At 41.5% G+C, this 21,914-nt stretch overlaps 2 protein-coding genes across 6 annotated transcripts; one reads left to right on the top strand and one right to left on the bottom strand.

The window, feature by feature from the left end:
• The first annotated feature begins 393 nt into the window (after positions 1-393).
• On the top strand, positions 394-6,443 carry TEX30 (testis expressed 30). 2 transcript variants are annotated; one of them, XM_032680857.1, is made up of 5 exons: positions 394-463; positions 1,572-1,802; positions 3,258-3,309; positions 4,747-4,958; positions 6,129-6,443. In XM_032680857.1, the coding sequence occupies exons 1-5, from the start codon at positions 446-448 to the stop codon at positions 6,300-6,302; spliced, it is 687 nt and encodes a 228-aa protein (XP_032536748.1). In that variant the 5' UTR covers positions 394-445; the 3' UTR covers positions 6,303-6,443. The 2 variants fall into 2 exon arrangements, with proteins under 2 accessions (XP_032536748.1, XP_032536747.1); XM_032680856.1 differs by lacking the exon at positions 394-463 and adding an exon at positions 486-661.
• Positions 6,444-7,516: 1,073 nt separating this feature from the next.
• POGLUT2 (protein O-glucosyltransferase 2) lies at positions 7,517-21,135 on the bottom strand. Of its 4 annotated transcripts, none has more exons than XM_032680545.1 (10): positions 18,061-18,264; positions 15,724-15,929; positions 15,106-15,311; positions 14,301-14,378; positions 11,041-11,213; positions 9,882-10,119; positions 9,086-9,295; positions 8,641-8,730; positions 8,002-8,106; positions 7,517-7,782 (listed from the first exon to the last, which is right to left on the bottom strand). In XM_032680545.1, the coding sequence occupies exons 1-10, from the start codon at positions 18,225-18,227 to the stop codon at positions 7,765-7,767; spliced, it is 1,491 nt and encodes a 496-aa protein (XP_032536436.1). In that variant the 5' UTR covers positions 18,228-18,264; the 3' UTR covers positions 7,517-7,764. The 4 variants fall into 4 exon arrangements, with proteins under 4 accessions (XP_032536436.1, XP_032536440.1, XP_032536437.1 ...); XM_032680549.1 differs by lacking the exon at positions 18,061-18,264 and adding an exon at positions 21,020-21,135 and having other exon boundaries at positions 7,715-7,782; XM_032680546.1 differs by lacking the exon at positions 18,061-18,264 and adding an exon at positions 21,020-21,037 and having other exon boundaries at positions 7,715-7,782; positions 15,724-15,895.
• Between the last annotated feature and the right edge of the window lie 779 nt (positions 21,136-21,914).

Here is a 21,914-nt window from a genome sequence, read left to right as displayed (position 1 = left end):
TTAATGCTGTGGTTTAGTTGACAACGTGGTATTCGGTCAAAGATTGGACTCGATGATTTCAGAGTCTTTTCAAATGTAACTGATTCTGTGATCTGTAACTCATCAGAAGCATCACGTTTGTACTCCCTGAAGTCAGCGAGAACATAACTTTCCAAGCAATCTCTACATAGTTGGCTTTATTTCTTCTGAGTCACCACCCATCATTCCGTGTTTTTCTACATGTACAGGGGACTAAAAGCTATTTATCGTCAGTTTTTGTTTACTTAGCGCGACTCAACCCACCCACCTCCAGAGCTCCCCAACAGCCCCAACACCTCCCGGCTGCCCGCTCTCGCCTCAGGGGGCGGGGCCTCCCCTGCTGTGGACCAATCAGCGCCAGGTAGTGCCCGGCCCCCGGGGCGTGACTGGCGCGGCGGACTGTCACTTGCGTGACGTCACCGCCAGGATGAGCGGGCATGCCGAGGTATGGCCGCGGGCCGTATCTGGTCGGCGGTCCCTGCGGCCCGCGGGGTCCGCGTGCCTTTGTTCCCTTGGGATACGTGGGGTCCTGCAGCCTCGGCAACTGCCATTCCCTTCTGAGGAGCCCCTGGAGATGGGGAAGGCGGGGCGGGGTGGGTGTGCTACCGCCTCTGCCTTCCCCGCAGAGGCACATCCACGGCTGGTGGGCAGCTGGGGCCGCCTGGGCTCGTCCCCGCTGAGCAGCGGCCCGGGGGTCGGGAAGTGCAGCTGTGGCTGCTCTGCCCATCTCTGTGTACAGGCGCCACTACCATCCCCTTGTCTGGCATCTCCCACCACTTCAGCCGGGCAGAGGCTATGGGAGCAGCAGCTCGGCCAGGCCGCCGACAACCTCCTGCCCCTCTGCGCAGTTCCCCCCTGGGACCGCTGCCAGGGAGAGCCTTTGGGAGGCAGTGGAATGAAGTTGGGTTTCATCCCAGCGCCGAGGTGTTTGCCTTTTTGTTCTCAGAAGCTGCAGCAGGAACACGTATGCTCTGCTGTCCAGCTCCCTTTCATTCTGCAGAACATCAGCTGGTCCTGAGCAGTTTGGTTCTGCTCCTCCTGTGCTGACTGGGGTTTCTGCACCCCCCTTGGAGCTGACATTGTCTGCACGTGTACTGTCTCCTGTCCCCGGGGAGAGTTCAGTCCTTGGCTATATGCAGGCTGCTCTTTCACTGAGTGATTCCCACTGTGCAGTCTGGAGAGGTTTGCTAGGCTCTGTCTTAATGTCACATATTCTTGTAGTTTAGGCTGCTAGTTGGCTCTGGAAAAGCTAGACATAGATACATACAGAAGGTAAGAATCGTTTCAATTTATGCTTTGAAGCTAGAGATGCTTCACTTTCTAATGCAGCGCATAAAGTGTTGAGTCATAAAGTGACTTGCCCATTTTTGTTTGGAAAATCTTTGAATCTTTGAGTAATGTAAACTTATTTAGTACTCTTAAATGGAAGAAATATAAGCAGGCTTGCAATTTTTGTTTATTTCTTGTCTGATTTTAGTTCATCATAATGTGTGGACTTGGAACACGCTTCCTTTTTCTTTTTTTAATAATATTGGGATTTGTTTCATTTCTAGGTTAAAGTGAAAATACCTTTTGGAAACAAATATCTTGATGCTGTCTTCTCTGTCCCAGAGAAGAAATCAACATATGGAGTGATTCTTACCCATGGAGCTGGAGGAGATATGAATTTCCCTCACTTACTGTCTTTGGCAACCTATCTGGCATCCCATGGAGTTCTGTGCCTGCGGTTTACTTGTAAAGGTCTTAATGTTGCTTATAGGACTAAGGCTTTCAAAACAGTTGTGGTAAGAAGTGACCAAATTCTGCCAAAGCTTAGATCTATTGGTGCTGTCTTCCAGGTTTCTGAAATTACGGCCAGGCATTAGTCAAGCAACAGCAGGAAAATTAGAACCAATGATTAGCGAAATGGAGCTATCTGTATACAGAAACAGCAGAAGCAATTCTTACGTGGGCAATAGCTGGAACAGCTGCCACAAATGTGTGGGTTGGAGTTCAGGGAGAGAGAGAAAAGCTTGAGGAAAAAGCAAGGGTGTTTCCTGGGAAAATTTGCAGCTTGAAAAAAAACTCAAGTGTTTGGGATGGAAGCAAGAGGTAGGTGTTCTGGGAGGGCTTGGTGAGGGGTGAGGGATTAAGAGAAACAGCTTTAAAAGTAGTTTTGAGAGAAAGAAGTTGATCTGGGAGTTGTACTGGGTCTCTGAGGCTTGGAAGCTGGAGAAGCAGACTTTTGGGAAAGAGTAGGGAATTGGGTCACGGCAGGATTTGAAGCAAGAGAGATTGGAATTAGCATATGAGAGCCCTAATACCTAAGTAATCTTTGATTTCAAAATCAGTTTAACCTCTTATAGGCAGGTGTTTATCTCTTTCTGCTGCTGCTACATTGTTAAAGATGCTCTCATGTAGTTAAGTTTTGTTAAAATAAGGAAGCTTTTGTTGCAATAGAATCAGTTTAGATAATCCTCCTCTTCTGGAGCATGTAGGATGGAACGGAATTTTTTTCCTGATTATTCTGTGACTTTTAGTAGAGCATGGGAAACACTTTTCCTTTAGCATGAGGCAGTTTTGTAGAGGAACAAATTCCAGTTCTTAAGGAACTAATCTGTATGTCATTGGGGTTATATGTACATTAACTTCAAGTCAGACTTTTCTCTCTTTAATGTGGATCTGTTCTTCATTCTTTTTGGAAGAAGCACAATATTGTTAGTGAGTTTATGTTAATATGCTGCTGTGTAAAGGTAATTTAAAGGCCTCTGCTAAGATAGCATCTGATTACTTATCTCCTAAAACCTGAAGAAGTTGTTGCTGAATTTTATCTTTTCTGTCAGACTTAAATGATCGTGTCTCAAATGTGTAATTGGAAATACATGATCTGAATGAAGGGCATTTTTGGTAACTTATTTTTACTTTTGATGGGCCAAGGGTATGCATGGCCTCTGTTACTACACTAAGTTGATACACAGTAATCACTCGTGCTTTGGTAACTTGATAGGGCACCTGATATTTTAGACTTGCTGAGAGCTAATGTGAAATCGATTATGTTTATGTCATTGCTGCAAAATGTTATGAAACCATTTGTGTGAAAAAAACAAGAGAGCAACTTGTATGTATCTGTTCTTTGTTTAATCTGAAGTGCTAAAAGAGCTTCCCATTTTGTATTTAGGAGCTACAAACAGAAGAAATCTCCAGCTTCCCAGCTGTCATAATTCTGACTTGTAATGCTTCTCTTTATCTTATTTGTTTAGGAATACTTAAAACTTTCTGATGATTATAAACTTTATGGCGTCTTCCTTGCAGGTATTGTTTTTATTATCAATATTTTTCTCTCTTATACTGCCTCCAGTAATAGCAGTCTGTAACTATTCCAAGTCTATCCCACTTTGTTGAGAAGTGAATGAACAGATGTGGATGACAGGTCTCAGTCTGATGTTGGAACAAGCTGAATAATCTCCCAGTAGTGGGTTAGCTGGGGAGAGCTGACAGTTTAACACTGTGTAACCTTCATTAGTGGATCAGCAGCCCTCTGCCTGCCATGGGAACATGGGTGCCAAGCCCACTTACAGATCTGCATTTGGGGGTCTTCCCCTGGAGCTGAATGTGACCAGCCCTGGAGCTGGTGGCTGTGCAGGGCACGTGTGCAGCTGGCTTGAGCAGCACTGCTGCTCGGGTCACCAGTGGGAACATTCAGCCTGCTGCTTCTATCAGATTCTCGAGAGCATGGCTGTCTAGATCTATTCACCTTCCTCACTATGCCACAGATCTCGCTGTAGAGGAGGAAGGAAAGAGCAACAGATTGCATTTTCCACGTACTTTGGGAGAAAACTTACTTATCACTTAAAAGTGACAGGGCATGAGTTTTTTGATAATCCATGTGTACTTTTTAACTGCAGGTCTTGAAGAATTCTAGTTACTGGTAAATGGAAAACAGTTTTCCCAAAACAGGTTTTGGTAGTTAAAACTTAGTGGCAGATAAAAAAAAAAAAAGCTATGTTATGTGAAAAAGGGAGTAGATGGGGGTGATTAGGAATAACTTGATATGGGAAATTCTAAATGTTCTCTGACTAAGTGAAACAAAATCTGTGCTGATGCAAGTTAATCCCACTGGAATCAGCCACTTGTAGCACTCAATTACAGAGCATTGTCAGCTCATATGCCTCGTCTTTGAGGAGATGCTTTGATATTCCCCTGCTGTTACTGACTGACCTCGTGCTACAAGGTCATCGCTTTATCTTTTTTTTCCCCTTCTACTTTTACTTTTAGGTTGAAGTTTGAGGTGTGCATAAACACTTGCTGGTTTGGTTTTGGGAGTAAGGTGCATAGAACCTTGTTTTAATTCGAGCAGATTGGAGTTGCATGAAAAGAATTATATAAAATCATATAATGGCTATCTCAAATTTCAAGGCTCTAGAGCGTAGGACCTGTCCCTCTCTTCCCCCTGCCCCAGGATGGGCTGTATCCTTCCAGTATTGCAAAGGATCCTTCTTCATTTATCTTTTCTTTTTCCCTTCTTTTTTAAATGGGTACATGAAATCATAATATAATTAGACAACTATTTTAGCAGAAAATGTTGAAATTAAGGTTAATATTTTTCATGGAATAAAAGAATAAAAGCATCACTAGCATTTCATACTGCTGGTACACTGATATACACTCAGTTGGATTGTTTACTCAAGCAGAATGTGAATGAGGTGACAGCAGATATACTTTTTTCCTTTATTTCTACATGGGAGAAAGGCCGTTCCATGGGCTCACGAGCTGCTGCCTCTCTGATACGTCAGCTTAGCCAGAATGATGATGATGATGATGACTTTATTCGAGGTCTCATATGTTTATCTTACCCATTGCATCGACCAAAACTTCAGTCCAAGCTCCGGGATGAAGATTTATTATTTATCAGATGTCCAGTGCTATTTGTCTCAGGATCAGCAGATGAGATGTGTGAAAAAGTGAGTACCCTTGTAAATCCTGCCATGAAAAGGCAGTCTGGAGGAGTAGAAATGAGTCAGAGTGACATCTGTATGGTGTACCTGATTACAGCCTTCTCTAAATATATGTCTTCTGAAGGAAGCCTTGGGTGGACTTTGCTGGACATAAGGAAGCCTGGTGGTGCTTTCCTTTGCTGCTTAAAACCTATGGATCATGCTTGATCTTCCACTTTAGATAACTCATCTTTGGGCCACTGCAGTACCGCAGATTTAAGTGTTTTTTATTGCACAAATTAAAAGCAGCCTGTGGAAGGAGTGAGTTGCTATTTTGTTTTAACTATTTCAGGTTACAAAACATATATGCTGTACTGCGCTACCAATTTCATATTTGTCATGTTTTCATGACAAATTCTTCTAGCAAAGCAGTTCTGGCTCACAAATCAGGCTTCTGTAGTAGAAAGTGATATTTTTGTAGAGATGAAGAGCAGGTGTGCAGAGGTGAGCACACAGTGGTTTTCTGCCTCATTTTCCTGCAAAACCAAAATCTGTTGTTCTTGAACAGGTCAGCTTGAATTTGGGAGTGTGTCCAACTGGCATTTTCCATGCCTGGACAGCTTCTAAGGAGTCATAGTGCATTTGAGAGGAGCTGTCACCAAAATAAGTCAGGCTAGCAACCAGCAGATCCCTGGAGTGCCCTCTTAATGCAGAAATCTTTAAGAGTTTCTGAACTGGTTCTTAGATCTGTTTGCTGAGAAAGTGCAACAGCATCAAAGCCACTCCCTAAGGAATTATATTGCTATTCTGCCCCTATAGACAAAGCTGACTTAGAAAGTTCTATCTTTATTGCTAGCACTACCCTCTGACAGTAGAAGTGGATTCCTTTGTCACTCTGGGGAAGGTGCCTGCACAGGGTTGTGACCTTTTCAGTTTTTGAAGTTTTAATTTGCTGCTATTCTGTGTTTGAGTGAGGGCAGACCTTTGAGCAGATCCCATTGCTGAGCACAGCATTCATATCCTGAATACAGAATACATCCCATTTTCCTATCAAGGTGGTTTTCATGTGCACCCAAATCCATTTTGTTTTTAAGAGCTGCCTATTAGGCATTACACAGGCAAAATGAGAGACATCTAGGAGTTGCACAGTTTGTAGCAGCTGATTCTCTAACTTTTTTATTCTTATTTTCTCCATAGCAATTGCTAGAAGGTGTGGCAAGCAAAATGAAAGCCCCCCAAAAAATCCATTGGATTGATAAAGCTAACCATGGGATGGCAGTCAAAGGACGAACAACAGATGATGTCATGGAAGAAATAAATGCACAAGTTTTTTCATGGCTTAGAGAGAATGTTGAACTGGAGCACAAATAATTTGCAGTGTTTAAGCAGTTTCTTCGTATAGTTTTTCCTAAATATGGCAAATTAAGAGTTTGTTATTTTTGAGAGGCATATTTTTTAAAACAGATCTTTTCAGAGGTCTCAGTGCAAATACAAATAAAGCTTTGTATGAATTAAAAAAATATGCAAAACAATAAAGAACTTCTTGAAGGACAGAAAATATTTAGTATCATGGCAGCATTTTTTTCTGTGTTTCTGTGCAATTAACCACATACAACACTTAGGAATGAGAGCACTCAGTAAATGCTTTTGACTAATATTTGAAGTAATATACTGGAAAAAAATCTACTTGGACAGTGTATCTTTAGGTACCTTCAATTTCTGAGTACATCACTGATGCTCTACTTGCTTGCAATTAAAACCTGCTGATTTGTGGAATTCTACCAGTACATCCCCTGAGGCTGGCGAGCCTGGTGTACTACCCTGCCTTAGTCCCACATCCTCCACTCCCAGGTGCTGAGAGGAGTCTCTCATGGTTTACAGTGTCGCCACCTCAGGGAGCCAGACTGTGGGACTGTGTGGGGAGGAGGAGGTAATGCAGGCACAGCTGGGCAGTGGATCAAAGAATGTGGGTTACAGCTTTGAACAGTCTCCTCCAGACACGTCCTTTGTGTAAAGGACTGATCACAGAGGCTCTCTAATAAATACCGATGAACAACAAATTGTGTTTATAGGGATGGAGGAGCTCCTGAAGCAGGAAGCGGTTCTGCCTCCAGTGTGACCTGCTGCACAAGACTTCTCTCTGGAGGGCTCAAAAGAGGCAGGCCAGGGTCTGGACCTCATTACCCATTAGCAAGGGGAACTCAAGTCCTTGTCTGAGCTCTGACATTGCACAGCAGATGAAACACTTCCTGTGTGCTGGCAGCTGCAGCTTTCCCCATTATGGGCTATGAGTAACCTGCTGGTGTAACCAAAGCTTACAGCAATATATGAATTGTGTTTTTCCTTCAGGTTAACAAGATTTATTATGAACCCCACCCCCCTAACTTTGAGAATACTGATTCTCTCAGAAGGATCAAGGTTATGGTCTGAAAAAGAAGCCTTTGGGTAGATATGTGTGTGGGGAGCAAATGTACAATTCTCATCCACCCTTTTTTGCAGAACAGACTTCTGAAAAGACTCAATATAACAAGCATGAGTAAAAAGTATCTGGATCTCCAAGGTAACTCAGGACAGGAACACATAACTGATACAAACATGTTTTTAATTAAAAAAAAATTATAAAAATGTGTTTGAACAAGATTCTGCCACCACCACATAATAAAAAGGAAATAGGGGGTACTTTGTTTTCTTCCATATGTCGATCATTATATGGTAAACTTCATAATATCCACTGACATTATCCACTGGCATATTAATTCAAATTTTTCTTCTTTCTTTAAGAAGACAGTCTGAATGTAGGCAAATACTGAAAAAATTAATTAATTCCTTTCTGTCAGAGTTCATCTTTGGCCTGCAGTCAAGAAAGAAGAAATGTGTTTCAGTTAACTGGAAGCTCAATTTTTCACTGCCTAGTCCTGCAAACACATCAAGAAACGTTTCTAAGTTTGATAGGTGTTAATGGCTTGGCCTGTTAACTGATATCAGGGGCACTGAGCAGCGCCTCTCCCAGGGAGGTTGACAAGAACTGAAGACACCTAGCACTTCATGTTTAACTCTGCAAGTACTGTACCTTTTTTCGGTGGCAAGTACATGGGAAAAGGTCATCATCAGGCTGTGGCACTTTCTCCATTCCATCTCTGATTTTTGGCTCGCTCACTTGCAAGCTGGCATATTCCTAGTTTAAAAAAAATGAAGGTAATGTTAATTCATAAAGTTGTTAGATTGTATGTCTGGCTGTAAATACTGCACCAACTCAGCTGAGTAATTCTGTAAAACCTCTGGGGTACACAATCTGTTACTCACACTGTGTCACAGGGTAAGCAGATACTTAACTGCAGAAGGGAGCCCCTTCGGGTGCCTCACTGGAGTTTCGGTACCTTGGTGCTAATGCACAGATATTTTCAGCTGTGGTTCACAGGGTGTGCATCTGATGTGGAATTCTTTGATCATTGTGGGCAACATATTCTTGCAGATTAGATCACAATTTATGGGATCTGACTGCTTCTCAAAGCATCACATCACCATAGTCTTAAAGGGGTTTCACAGGATATAACTGAATACGTTTGTAAACCAAATTAAGATTTTAATTGCTGATGCTTGCTTTGTGGCTTCAAGTGTTGGGCTGGCCAATTTCCAGCAGCTCCGTTGCCCTGAATTCTTTCTCTGTGATTTCTATTTTTGTGCTAGTAGCCATTAAAAATATACTGACCTGGAAAAGTTTGAAGTAGTAACAAAAAATGTGGTCTCCCATGAGATGGTTTCTTGCAAATTCTTGTCCAGATTTTGCAATATTTTTTGCCTGTCAAAAAAAATAAAAGGTTTGTTTTGTTTTTTTATTATTCCCCAAAACTAATATTTATTTCAGGATGCCAGTGTTGGTTATGGAGTTAAGTATGATGTTGAGAGTTTAGGATAACTTAAATAAGCATTTTTAATTTAAATGTTAAGGCACTGTTATGAAAATGTTCTTAATTTTTTACAAAGTTTAATTTCAAATTAAGGGCAGTATTATGTATTTTTCAAGTGTTTTTCTTATTTGTGGAGTTGAAAATAATTTTTAAGTTCTTCTAATAGGTTTTTTTGTTTGTTTTAAAGAAATGCAATTTTTGTTCTCTTCTAGAAACATTACTGAGCACTTCTAAATGTGTATTTACCTCTTCATCATGCTCTTTTGCCCACTGTAGTTTTTCTAGTAGATCACTCAGGTCACTTTTAAATGGAATATAATGTTTCCACGGCTGCAGCTCATTATAAAAATGCTCATAGTATATGGAGTCTTGCTTTAGCACCACACTGTTTCCTGCTAGTAGATAAGGCAATCTGTATGCTGCCACTGTGCCATCAATGTTAATTTGATATTTATACTGGAAAGAAAAGGACCATATGTTATTAACAAACACAAGATCCCAGTGGCTTGGTTAGATTATATTATTCTGAGGGCACTGGTGTTACTGACTTGCCGATATTGAGACATGTAGGATTGGCTAGGCAAGCATCAATGTCTAAGTAGCTTTTATTATTTAGTTTGGAATTCATCACAGTGCAGGGTACACAGAGCTGCCCTCTTCATCAGTTAAGTTCTCCGGAAATTCTTAGACGCTCATCCTCTGATGTGAGGGTAGATGTGCCACTTCATCCACCGATTTTCCCACTATGTTAGTTATGTTAGTAGTCCTGATCGCTGAATCAGGAAAAAGAAATAAAAAGGAACTTGAAGTTATATAGATTACACAAGGTTCTATAGAACCTTTAGATGTAAATCAGACATTATCATCTTCACTGTAAGAGCTACATAGCAGTTAATCTCCCTGGAGGGATGTCTATTCATGCTTGTTACTGGTGTTGTCCTGAAAAACTAAAAACCACTTTATTATCAATAATACATACTAAGTTATTCGATAATGGGAAATATCGAGAACCTAGTTCTATGAAAAATGGTTAGTGACTTACCTTAAAAAAATCAAAAAATGAGATGTGCTTAACAATAGGGCCATAGAGGCTTTCATCATGTTTAAAGAAAAAAAAGTTTGTGAAAGCAGCATCTATGATCTCTGGATATTTTCTGCTGAGTTTTACAAGCTCAAGCCTCTCTTTGCGGCTGTCACGTCCTCTCCAGAATGCTGTGGTATTCTTGTCTTCCCACGATGGGCCAGTGTTTGCTTGAACTGACATCATATCCAGACTGACTCTGGAGCAGAAAGAAGTGATTTAATAGGGAAGCCTGCTGGAAATATTTTTAAGTGCAATTACTTCAAAGAGTTCACAGTACCAACAGGCGAATACCAAGGAGGAAAGTAAGTCATGAGCACACCATGATCTGTATTGTATCAGTGTTTTGCAGCAATAAAAACAGATAACAAATGTTAAGTTCACAAGCGTGTGGCATGACAGCATCAGTTCAACAACATGGCATGGGGAAAGAGTACCTGGCAATTGTCATGGAAAAAAGCAGGTAAAAGTGGATATGTTTTCCAAACAGGTGAAAGTGATGCAGGGTAAAGTAACTTGCTTAATACAGCATATTTCGCTTCCTTAAAAATGTTGCTAAATTAAAACACATAAACTGGGAGGGCAGAAGGTAGCAAATTTAGGGAAAGTCTTGATAATAAAAAAAGGAACCAGAACTAAATGCAGTGAAATGATAAAAAGTTTCAAGATGGATTACAGAGATCTCTTAGAAGCTGGCTTGGCAGTATTTCAGGACAACAACAGAGCAGTTGCCAAGCCTAATTATGATCAGTAATCAACATGGGAGATAGTAGCTCCTAGTTCAAGAATTCTAGCTATGTTGGGATTTTAAAGGTACAGAAAAAAGGACTCTAACAAAATCAGGAAAAAAAGACACCTGGCTAGTCATCAATATGTTCATGTGGGGAGAAACAAAGCAAACAAACCAAATAACTACCCTTGAAACATTGCTATTGATTTTGGTTTTTTAAATGAAAAAGTGAACTATAATGTTAACGTATTGATTACACAGTTATTGCCTACCTGCAGCGTGCCATTGTCTCAATGAATAAATGGAAACAGTTAATACACTGTTAATATACATATCTCTACGGAAAATCATTCACTGTGAATTTTGTGGAAAGTTTAAGCAATTTCTTACCGTCCCATACTCTCCAAAACTGAGTCTGTTAAGTCATATGTTGGCATAACGATATCTTTTGACTCACTGGACCCACACCACGAGAAGATGGGGTGCAGGTTCTGTGGGGACTTCTTTTTCTCCAGAGGCCAGTCCCCCAAATTAACAAAAAATTCTACATCTGGCATTTTCACCTAAACAGAAGCAAATTAGGCACAAGTGCAATTTAACACAAAGCAGTATTCTTCTGCTGCCATCTTGCATTTTGAAAGCATGAGGAAAAAATACCCAGGTGTCTAATATACTTAATATACCTGTAATACGTCATTAGACTTTAGAAACATGTTAGAAGTACTGAGATCACAGAGTAAAGCCTACAAGATAATATTTTTTTAAAAAAAGATTTGTACAAAGTCACAAAAATGCTCCCTTTTTAGAAGCTGGGTTCTTTACATAATTGGCCACACAATCTTTGTATCAGGCTAGCACTGGGACCTAGTAAGCAATTCTATAGTTCCAAGGTAAGCTGAACCACCTTGTTACTATATGGGATATTGCTGTTGGGTGATAAATTAGTTTTCTGTCATATCAGTGAACTGATTCACCTTGTGTCTGCAGGATGCCTAAATCCAACAGAAGAAACAGAAATGAACAGCTATGATGGGAAGACCACATTTAGTCAGAGCTGGGGTTAATTATTAAGCATAACATCCTCTCACTTACTTAAAATATTTTGTAGTATGGAAACATTGCTGAAATCACTGTCACAGCTAAAAAGCAAGCAAAATATTGTTGATGGCCAGGAAGCAGGATAGAGGGCATAATTTTGCAGCTATATGAAACTGTGATGCACCCCGATCTTAAGCATTGCATGTGGTTTGGGTATTTGCAAGTGAAGTAAGAAAAGGTACAAAGAAAGGCAGCTTTATACTCTTCTAAAGAAAGGACCAGCTGCCTTGTGAAGAAAATCTGAAAATGGTAGGACAGTTCAGTCTGGAGAGCAAAAGGCAAAAGATGACATATGGCTGTGTTTTACAGAAACCTGAAGGTACCTATAATGTCAGTGTAGAACCCAGGTTGTACCTCAGTTCACTCTCTTAATTTTTTAAAAAAACATAAATCTCTACTACATCCCCCTCAGTTGCCTCTTTCAAAGCAAAAGAAGTTAATAATTTGGCAAATATCAAAACTTCGAGTTAAAGAAGATATTCTTCTTTAACTCGATGACTCGGGAAGAGGTAGATACCCAAAGCAGTACTTTTTGCCTTCAGTATACAAATGGACAGAAAAGGTTTCATTGTGTACCTTCCGTGGGAGTTGCTACACATTCTAATCCTCAGCACTAAACTTCATTAGCACAGTGCCATCTAATGGTTATAATGGGCACAAACCCCTATAAATTGTATTTTATCTACATCTTCAATGGCAGAATCATTCAACAGGTTATATCTTCTTCTCCAACCAAAAGATATATTGTCATTCGGTGACAATGTCTTGATAGAAATTTCCGAGATATTTAATGAGACTGAGACAAACTGTCTCTTCTAGATCTGTAAACAGTTTCTGTCTTCAGAGTTAGCAATTCTTTTTCAATGTTCAGCCTAAATTCCATAGATGCAATTTAATGCCATTATTTCTACTGCCTACTGACACCAAGAACAGTTTAATTCCATCTTCTGTGGAGCAACCTTTTAGATAATTAAAGGCTACATTGACATCTTCCCTTAGAAACTGTTAGATGAAACAATCCCCACTTAAATGATTTTTCATTTGTATGTCTAGTCATTCTTACCATTTTCCTGTGCAATCTTTCTTAAAGCATGACACCCAAAGGCAGACAGAGTAGCATAACTGGTCCATTACTCATCCTGAGGATGGTTATTTTACATTTCTTTCACGTGTTTTGTTAATATGTGTGGTTAGTTTTCACAACAGCATGCCACTGTTGACTCACATTACATTCGTGATACCTTAAACCTTCACGCTTTTCTGCAGAAAATTACCACTCCCCTCTTTTTAAATAGCTGTCATAACTATATCACTTATCTAGCCTTTGTGTAGTATCCTGCCCTTGTCACTTTATTTTATCCATTTTTCCATACAATGTCTCTTACTTGTTAAGAAAATTTAAAGTTATAATGCTGTACCATGAGGTGCTTGCAGGTTCTTTCATTTTTGCTATCTGAAAATTCAATAAGCATATTCTCTAGTCCATTATTCAGTCAAAATATAACTAGTTATTAAATGGTGACTGAATCTATGATAAATCTCTGAAAAGTACGTTTGTGACACCTTTCACATCTCTGGAAACACTGGCAAAAGTTATTTAAGTAAGGCTTTCCAAGCAGGTTACATTAGTTTCTTCTAGGCAAAGAATTCCATGTTGTTTGTGAGAAACTTGTGAGACTTAACCCCAAAAGCCTAAAATGAAGCCATCATACAGGGAAACTGTTATCTTGTTATAGAAAGAAATTATAGTGCTATGACTTATATTTCATGATAAATCCATGTTGTTTCATACCAATTACCTTATCTTTCAGCTACTTATAATGTGTTTATTTTTATTAAATTTTGAAGAAAGGTTTTTAGGTGAACAACTCCATACTTTAGTAGTTCCTATCTCTTCCTTCTCCCCTTTTTAAAAGGCCAGGCACTTTGCCTTTTTGCAGTCAAAACCAGATATTAACTTGGCTATATTCATATTTCTCTTACTACTTATTTTATGTAAAAATCACATATTTGTGTGTGCTGAAACTTCAACCCTGCTATATTCTGTCACCGTATACATGTCAGGTTTTTTTCCAAAGTTTCCCTAGGAAAGAGTCTTCATGGTGCTTTTTGCTTGTACAATCAAGGGAGTTTCCCCACACACCACCTGCTGGGCTTTTGGTACTCGTCCTCAACTGAATTTAATGAAGGATGATATACATGTCTTACTTTTTTTTAAGTCATCCTGTAAACTGTACTAGCAAATTTCCTATTAAATGCTACAGGACGATTTATTTTGTCTACAGAAAAAAACCCCCAACACAATCTGTCCAGATTGATCAACTCACCTATAAAAGCCTGCTATTCAATTAACTTTTGTGATACTCTGATCAGATGGCATTCTAGAACATGCCAGCTTCAAATAAGGAAAATCCATCTGACCTTTCCAATATTAATGAAAGAACAAGAGCTTTTTAACAGATACAGCAACAAATGTGCACAAGGGTATTTGTTAAGCCCAGGCTTCTATAAATTGAGGCATACAGAATAAATGACTGTGCAGATATACTCACTTTTCTTGTCAAAGAAAGCAGTATGGCATCCATGAAAATTCTGAAGCCAACATGTTCCCCATATGTCTTTATATAAACCTGAAAATAAACAAAAGTTTTATTGGCCTGGTGTTTTCATTTCAGAGAATGGCTGCCACAATTTAGAGCTCTTCTAATTGCTTAGCAACTAATCAGACAGATTGTATGGCTGTACAGATTTACGAATCAACTGGGAAGCTTTAGAAATCTCATCACAGAAAACTGACAAAAAAAAAATTACAAGCTTTGCCTGCTTTTTAAAATATTCCAGGTTTGTTTCATGGAAACAGAAACTGGTTGCCTATTTCTGTTGTGTTCCATTGTTCTCATTTCCCTATAAAACTCTACTGAAGTACAGTTCTGTTAAAAAGAATTGTAGCTCTGATCCTCAGTGGAAATAAAAGTGGTATTTCCTTACCTCAGAACTATGCACAATGTAATTTATTAATGCACTCCAAATTAGATGATTGTGATACTTCACAGCAGTATTACTCAGCGAACAGGAAACTGAATTAGCATTTAGGAGACTTGGGTGTGTGCCCAGTACTCATATTGATTGCCTGGAAAGTAATTTGCCTTTGCTGTGTTGCAGTTGCTTCAGTTGCAATGTGGACAAGAAGCACTTATAAAGCAGGACAGATACTGCTGAGCTCATATACAAACTGCAAAGTATTCAAGGACAGAGAAGCAAGCAAAGAAGCTTTTACAACTGGGAACAGCCAAACTGCCCAGTTGCATGTTTTGCTACCAAGTTCCCATAGGGACTTCAGATTATCCCATTCCGTACCTCATTATCTCTGATGGTGTAGTGACACAAACTCTGTCTTTGTCCAAACCTCTGTGGAATTTCATTTGCAATCTTATCTGGATCAACAGTGGGAAAATTTGCTAGGTCTCTTTGAATCTGTGGCATGGTTTGAGGGCAGTTCATCTCTTCCAGCCATGCACTGCTGTCCTCCTGAGGGCAGTCACAGTTTTCATGGTAAACAGGTCCTATCAGGAACACAATTATTATTTTTAACAAATCATACTATTGTTGAGATCACAGAAGAGGGTCAGGCACTGAACATTCATTGCTTAGGGCCAAACAGTCAGCAACTCTCCGAATGGACATGTTTGAAATTTTTTTTTTAATTCCAATGGAGTCATGTCAATCTACATCAGCTTCTGTGTGAGCCCTCTCCATGTATTTGCTAGGCAACAGCTTCACAGCATTTGCTTCTTTTTATTATTTTAAATAGTATGTGTAGGACACTTATAATGAATCCATAATTCCAATGGATTTGACAGTTCAGAAAAGTACTGAGGTCCCAAAGAATCCTATGCTTATCCAAGAAGACATTCTGGCACACAGTTTGTGAGAAAAAACTGTGATAGGAAATCTGTGTGTAATGCTGCCTCTTACCTTTTAAAACATATGGAGACTGTGCGACATGTTTATCTCCAGTTTTGACTTCTATCTTCAGGTTCTGGTAGCTCGCGTACATCCTGTATCTCACGAGGAAGGAACCATCTTTCCTGTCTAACACTTGCACACCAACCCGAGTGAACTGTTCATCAGGAGCAGTGATCTTCACCTGGAATGCATTTTCACCTGGCGACGAAGTGAACCTACCCGGAGAGTAAGTGGGAGCTTAATAAAAAAGCCAACACACAACAGATTTCTTAGTCCAACCCATTCCTTCTCAAGCTGACAGACTTCCAGTAACTTCACTGAGCCATGCTAGGCCTCTTTGAGTACATCCTAATGCTCACAAACAAGGCGTGATTTTTTCCAAAGGGAATTTTGTTAGGCTACCTAAAATGTCTCATGCTGTTGAAGCATAAGGCATCAAGGAGGTTTCATTTGGTCATGAACACACCTCTAAAAATCACTTGGTGCCCTATATGTTGAACAGTGTTGGAAATACAGTCTTTGACTATATGGGAACAGAGCAGCTTTAAAAATCCAGCACAGCTCTTGATTAGTAGTAGCTCAAATATAAAATGATGGGAAGGTAGAGAGCATGTAGATAAATGGATATATCTTGGTGTTCTGTCCTGTAGGGACAGAGCAAGGGGCAATGGTTTTAAACTGAAAAAGAGTAGATTTGATTGGATATAAGTAAGAAATTGTTTACAACGAGGGTGATGAGACACAGAAATAGGTTGCCCAGAGAAGTTGTGGATGTCCCATAAGTAGAAGTGTTCAAGGTCAAATTGGACAGAGCTTTGAGCTACCTGGTCTAGTAGAAGGTGTCCCTGCCCATGGTATGGGGGTTGGAATGAGGTGATCTTTAGAAGTCTCTTCTAACCCAAACCATTCCATGATTCTATAAAAAAAAATACTAAAACAAGTTTCACTTTAGCAGCTTAATAAGTTTGTTATTTTACATTCAGACGCAAAATGTTTTCAGATTACTTTATTTTCCAGGTATTATTTAAGGAAGTAAAGAATAAAGTTAAACATCTTAATCATTATGGTAGCTCATATGGGGGGGGGAAAAAGAATACTAAAAATACCAGTGTCTCAGTAGGGAAAAAACATTACAGTGGGATCATGTAATTCAGTGTGTACTTACAATATTTTGGTAAAATTCACCATATACCAAACACAGAAAAATCTCCATAAAACCAAATACAGTAATCTGAAAAATCATCTGAAGTTATCACATATCACTGAGGTACGAACAAAGCTGGTGCAGTCAAAATGCTGCATCTGCCAACTTTCTTCCACCTTTCTTTCATCCCTTTAAACATAGTCCAAAATATTTACGGAGAGCCTCGGATAGAGAAAGAGGTGGTGGGACTAGCTGGACTAAGTTACTACTAAGTAGCTGGACTACAGCCCAACAGCCTGGTTACCTTAACTTGTCCAGACATACCAGGGATCTGGCAGTTCAACGAAAGGCAGGAAATATTTACTTTCCATGATAAACTGAACTGGCAGCTTCTGGACTGACACAAGCCATGGTGCATCTAATCTGGATGACTGGATGGAGCATTCCAAGCTCCTACCTGGGCTGTACGATCAGAGTTTCTTCCCTTTAGAAATGGGAAGCCATGAGTGTCCTCTGAAAATCACAAAATCACAGAATACTTAGGGTTGAAAGGGGCCTCTGGAGATCATCTAAGGGGCCTCTGGAGACCATCCAAGACAGGGTCACCTACAGCAGGTGACATAGGAATGTGTCCAGGTGGGTTTGGAATGTCTCCAGAGAGGGAGACTCCACAACCTCCCTGGGCAGCCTGTCCCAGTGCTCTGCCACCCTCAACGTAAAGAAGTTCTTCCTAACGCTGAGGTGGAACTTCTTGTGTTTTAGTTTATGGCCACTGCTCCTCGTCTTATTTCATTCCTATGAAGTTTTATCTAATGGCCTATGGAGTAATTAGTAAATTACTCTACTGATCTCATGCCTATACATGTAGGAGAAATACTGATGTTCCCAACAGTGGAAACAAGCAGGATGCCTGAACATAATAAATTAAATGTATTTGTCACTGTTAAAGTTTTGACAAAGGAGAATAAATAATAAATTTTTGGTTGGACTAACATGTATGTTTTGCTGCTGAACATTTTCATCCTCTTATCCCCTGCAAATCGCGAAGTTATGTGATAATCATAGAAAAAAATTAATTAGTTTTCACTAAGTGATATACAGAAAAAAGTCACGTCGAGATCTTTCAGCCTGCCCTTTCTACAAGAAAACCCCAAGCCTTCCGGACTGCCCACAATGTCCCTGGAAAGCCGCCGCGCCCTCACCTCTGCCCCTCGGCGTCCACGGCCTGCACGTAGAAGTACCGTGCGGGGAGCGCCGCCTGGGCCCGCAGCCCGGGCCCCCACACCGCGCTGCGCTCGGCGCTCGGCTGCCCGGCCCCGCCCGCGGCCGCCGCCGCGGCTGCCAGGGCGAGGCACAGAGGCCACAGCATCGGCAGCGCTGCCCAGACGGCGGAACACCGCCGGAACCGGCCTCCTGCCCTCGCCGCGGCGCTGGGGAGTCCTGCCCTCGGCGCGGCTTCACGGGGCGGGGACAGGGGGGGAAGGCGGGGCGGCGGTGCTGGAGCCGCAGGCTGGGCGGGAGGCGCCGCGGGAGTTCTCACTGGAGGCGTCTGGAAACCGCGTGGAGACTTTCTTGTGTCACCCGCACTATGGGACCCTGCCTTGGCAGGGGGGTTGGACTAGATGATCTCCAGAGGTCCCTTCCAACCCTCACTATGCCGTGGTTCTGTGATGTGAGGCAGCCGGTAGCTCAGGTCTAGGATTGTCCGCAGCAGAGGTGAAAGGGCACCTCATCAGTCCACTGCTAATCGCCCAACATGCACCTTCGGTGATTCCATGGGCTTTTGTCTGTCAAATAATCCAACCTCAGGTTGCAGAACGCTAGTGCCAGTGCTGTGCTTAACTACAAACACAACAATTCAGGCTGCAAAAGACCCCTGAGAACATGGAGTCCAACCGCTAACCCAGCACTGCCAACTCCACTAGTAAACCCTGTCCCTGAGCACCACATCCTACACACCTTTTAAATATCCTCAGGGGTGGTGACTCAACCACTAACTCGGGCAGCCTGTTCCACTGCTTCACCACCCTTTCCGTGGAGAAATTTTTACTAATATGCAGTCTAAACCTTTCCCTGGTGCAACTTGAAGCCGTTTCCTCTCATCACTTACTACTTGAAAAAACCAACACCTACCTCGCTACAATCTCCTTTCGGGTAGGTTGTATTCAAACAAATGCTTTTGTCATTTAGCTGCAGAAGCCTTACAAAAATTAAGGCTTCTTCATGGGAGAACTCAAATCCCAAAAGATACTTTCAATTTTGTTCCTTTTTGCTTTTCTCTTGTTAAGGCAAACAATACAGAAAATTGAACCTCATCATCAGAGTCATGAATTTCAAAGAGATTTTGTTTTTTACATTTTGAAATACTGTATGTTTAGAGAAAAGCACACAAAAGTCACTTTCTTGGAGAAAACTGCAAGCTGAAAAATGATCACTTGGTTTAACGAATGCAGTCTTTTCTAACCAACAACCTCATTACGAAATGACTTAAAAATTATCAAGCTCCAGCTTTTAAAAACATAGGTTTTGCCCCATGATGTTCCCATTGACATGATTTTTCAGGACATTCAGTTAGAAGATTTGCAATTTCCAGCCTAAAAATTCACACAGGCCCTATTTTATATCCATGGCCTTTTAGCTCTTCTTTCCCCATCTTTACTCTGTTGATGTGTTATACAGGCAGAAATCATACTCAACTTGTATTTTGCTGTACCAGAGAAGCCAGTCCCCTCTAGTGGAAAAGAACTTTAGAGATGTTTTTATTTAAAAAGAAATTTGATAGCTATAGAATTCACATAACATCCTTCTTCTTCCTAGCAGGGTGGCACTGACACAGCAGTGATGAAGCAAGGGTGACACACTTCCACCCTCCTGATGTTCTCTCCTCCAGCTTTTCTTCTCCACATAAGTGCAGCTCAGGGAATCCATGCAGAGATCTGACACTATTTGTCAGCACCCAAACAAGTTGTAAGATAAATCATGCAACCTAATTTTAGTCCTGGCTGGCAAAGCCAACGTTGCTGCTACCCTAATGTCTATAATTTGGCTCAGATAAAAATGCTTTGGAGGGAGAATCATTTAATTACATCAAAGGCTGTTGGCCAACTAAGGCTCAACAGGCTTCCAGCTGGCAAAGGCATAAGGGCTGCTCTCCATTACAATAGGGATGTTGCCTCAGGATGAAGCCATGTAAAATACTGAAAACTTGTGTCCAGTGTGTTAAAGAATGCATTCAGTGCAGGTAGCTCGGTTAGCAGCTGCAGTGCCAGCTGCAGGTTGAGGTCTGGGGGTGCAGAAGCCCCAGCCCGAGGCAAGGGGCTGTGAACTGCTGACCTTTTGCCTAACAAAGGGCACTGGGACCCGTGGCCCATCCAGGGGACCAGACACTCAGCGACAGGGCAGGAGCCGACGACCCCCAGAGTTGCCCTTCCTTTGACTATGAGGGTCTAAAAGCCCAGGGGTCTCTTTGTTCAGGGTCCCTCCTCGGAGACACCAGCACGAACTTTTATTTTCTTATTTAGTTATTGCACCAAGATTAAATTATTTTAAGGATCTGGATGTCTGAGACTCCGCTATGGGAAACCTGGGGTCAAGCTTGTGAGGAAACCTGGTCTGACTGTGAGTGTGGGGGGTGTAGCTGCGAAGGGGCCTCAGTCCCGCGAGTCTGACTGCCAGAGTGCCAGAGTGGTTGGACAGGGAAGTTTCCTTAACACAGGGAATGGCAAACTTGGCTGTACCCACAACTTCTTTCTAGATGACTTTTGCAACTTTGCTCTGCCTAACCACTAAGAACTACCAAAATACTCTAGCATTCGAGAAGACATTTATTTTTCCCATTATCTGCAGCACTTCTCACATAAACTACTGCTGGGAGTAGGGGCTCTGTGGGCTGAGATCACTGTGCTGTAATCGCTGGCAGTGAATCTTCTTCAGCAGTACACCATATAACTTTTTTTATTTAAAATTTTGTAACTACTTTGTTATAAAATCAGTCAATTAATATAATGATTTCAGATATTTAAAAATAAACGAATTTTAAATATAGTGGCAGTACCAGAATAGCTCCAATTGTATCTTCAGTGTCATTGTGTTTGTTCATGTTGAAATTATGCTGGGTGAAGAATGCAATGAAAAGTATTTTCATCAGTTCTAGACACTTACCTAAAATAGACTTCTGTTCCTTCATACAGTTTTCTGGAAGCATTTTTGTTACATGTACTGTTATTACTGTCAGGGGAACCAAGAGAAACCTGGTGCAAACAAAAGGTCCAGATGTCAGTCCCCTGTTCCCAGGGATAACCTAACACTCACTATTATGCTCCTACACCTTTCCTATGCTCAGCAGGAAGATGTAGCCAAGTTAGAAGTGTGGCCCCAAAGCTGAGCCAAGACTTGTGTTGAGCCTGGCCTACGATATCCCACTTTCACGATATCCCACTTTCACATAAGAGCTTGGGGCAGCAGGGACTGGTGTCCCAGACACCCCCTAGGCCATTTGAGGCAGGCAGGTGCCAGCAGGTGCAGGTACCTGGAGCACCTACATCCCAAAGGGATGTAGTGAGGGCATGGGGTGACCCCAAACTGCCCAGAGAGCAGTTCCAGTGGTTGTCGGGGCCTGAGCTGGGAGGCTTTGCCAAGCACATGCAGCACTCTGGGTGGCAGTGGTGATGAACCATGTGCATCAGGGTTTCATTAGCCAACACCACTTTGCTTTTTCACAGAATCACAGAATGGGCCAGGTTGGAAGGGATGACAGTGGGTCCAATCTCCCTGCTCAGGCAGGGGTCATCCCAGAGCACATGGCACAGGATTGTATCCAGATGGTTCTTGAGTATCTCCAGTAGGGGAGACTCCACAATCTCTCTGAGCAATCTGTTCCAGTGCACAGTCACTTGCACAGTAAAGAAGTTCTTCCTCGTATTAAGGTGGAACTTCCTGTGCATCAGTTTCTGCCCACTCACTGCCTCTTGAGCTATTGCTTGGCACCACCGAAAAGAGCCTGGATCCATCCTCTTAGCACCCTCCCTTCAGATACTTATGGACACCGATGAGATCC

The sequence above is a fragment of the Chiroxiphia lanceolata genome, chromosome 2 (genome assembly GCF_009829145.1).
Source record: "Chiroxiphia lanceolata isolate bChiLan1 chromosome 2, bChiLan1.pri, whole genome shotgun sequence".
Classification (NCBI taxonomy): Eukaryota; Metazoa; Chordata; class Aves; order Passeriformes; family Pipridae; genus Chiroxiphia; species Chiroxiphia lanceolata.
Note: the sequence above shows the minus strand (reverse complement) of the source record. Positions and strands in the feature narration are given on the sequence as shown.

Excerpts from the sequence above, each read along its gene's own strand:
- TEX30 (XM_032680856.1), top strand. The coding sequence starts at position 593 with ATGGGGAAGGCGGGGCGGGGTGGGTGTGCTACCGCCTCTGCCTTCCCC. Across the intron at positions 662-1,571 it reads CAGAGGCACATCCACGGCTG|GTTAAAGTGAAAATACCTTT; the intron begins GTGGGCAGCTGG and ends TTTCATTTCTAG. Across the intron at positions 1,803-3,257 it reads AGGCTTTCAAAACAGTTGTG|GAATACTTAAAACTTTCTGA; the intron begins GTAAGAAGTGAC and ends TTATTTGTTTAG.
- POGLUT2 (XM_032680545.1), bottom strand. The coding sequence starts at position 18,227 with ATGCTGTGGCCTCTGTGCCTCGCCCTGGCAGCCGCGGCGGCGGCCGCG. Across the intron at positions 14,379-15,105 it reads ACACCATCAGAGATAATGAG|GTTTATATAAAGACATATGG; the intron begins GTACGGAATGGG and ends GTTTATTTTCAG. Across the intron at positions 8,731-9,085 it reads CAAAAGAGCATGATGAAGAG|GCAAAAAATATTGCAAAATC; the intron begins GTAAATACACAT and ends TTTTTTTGACAG.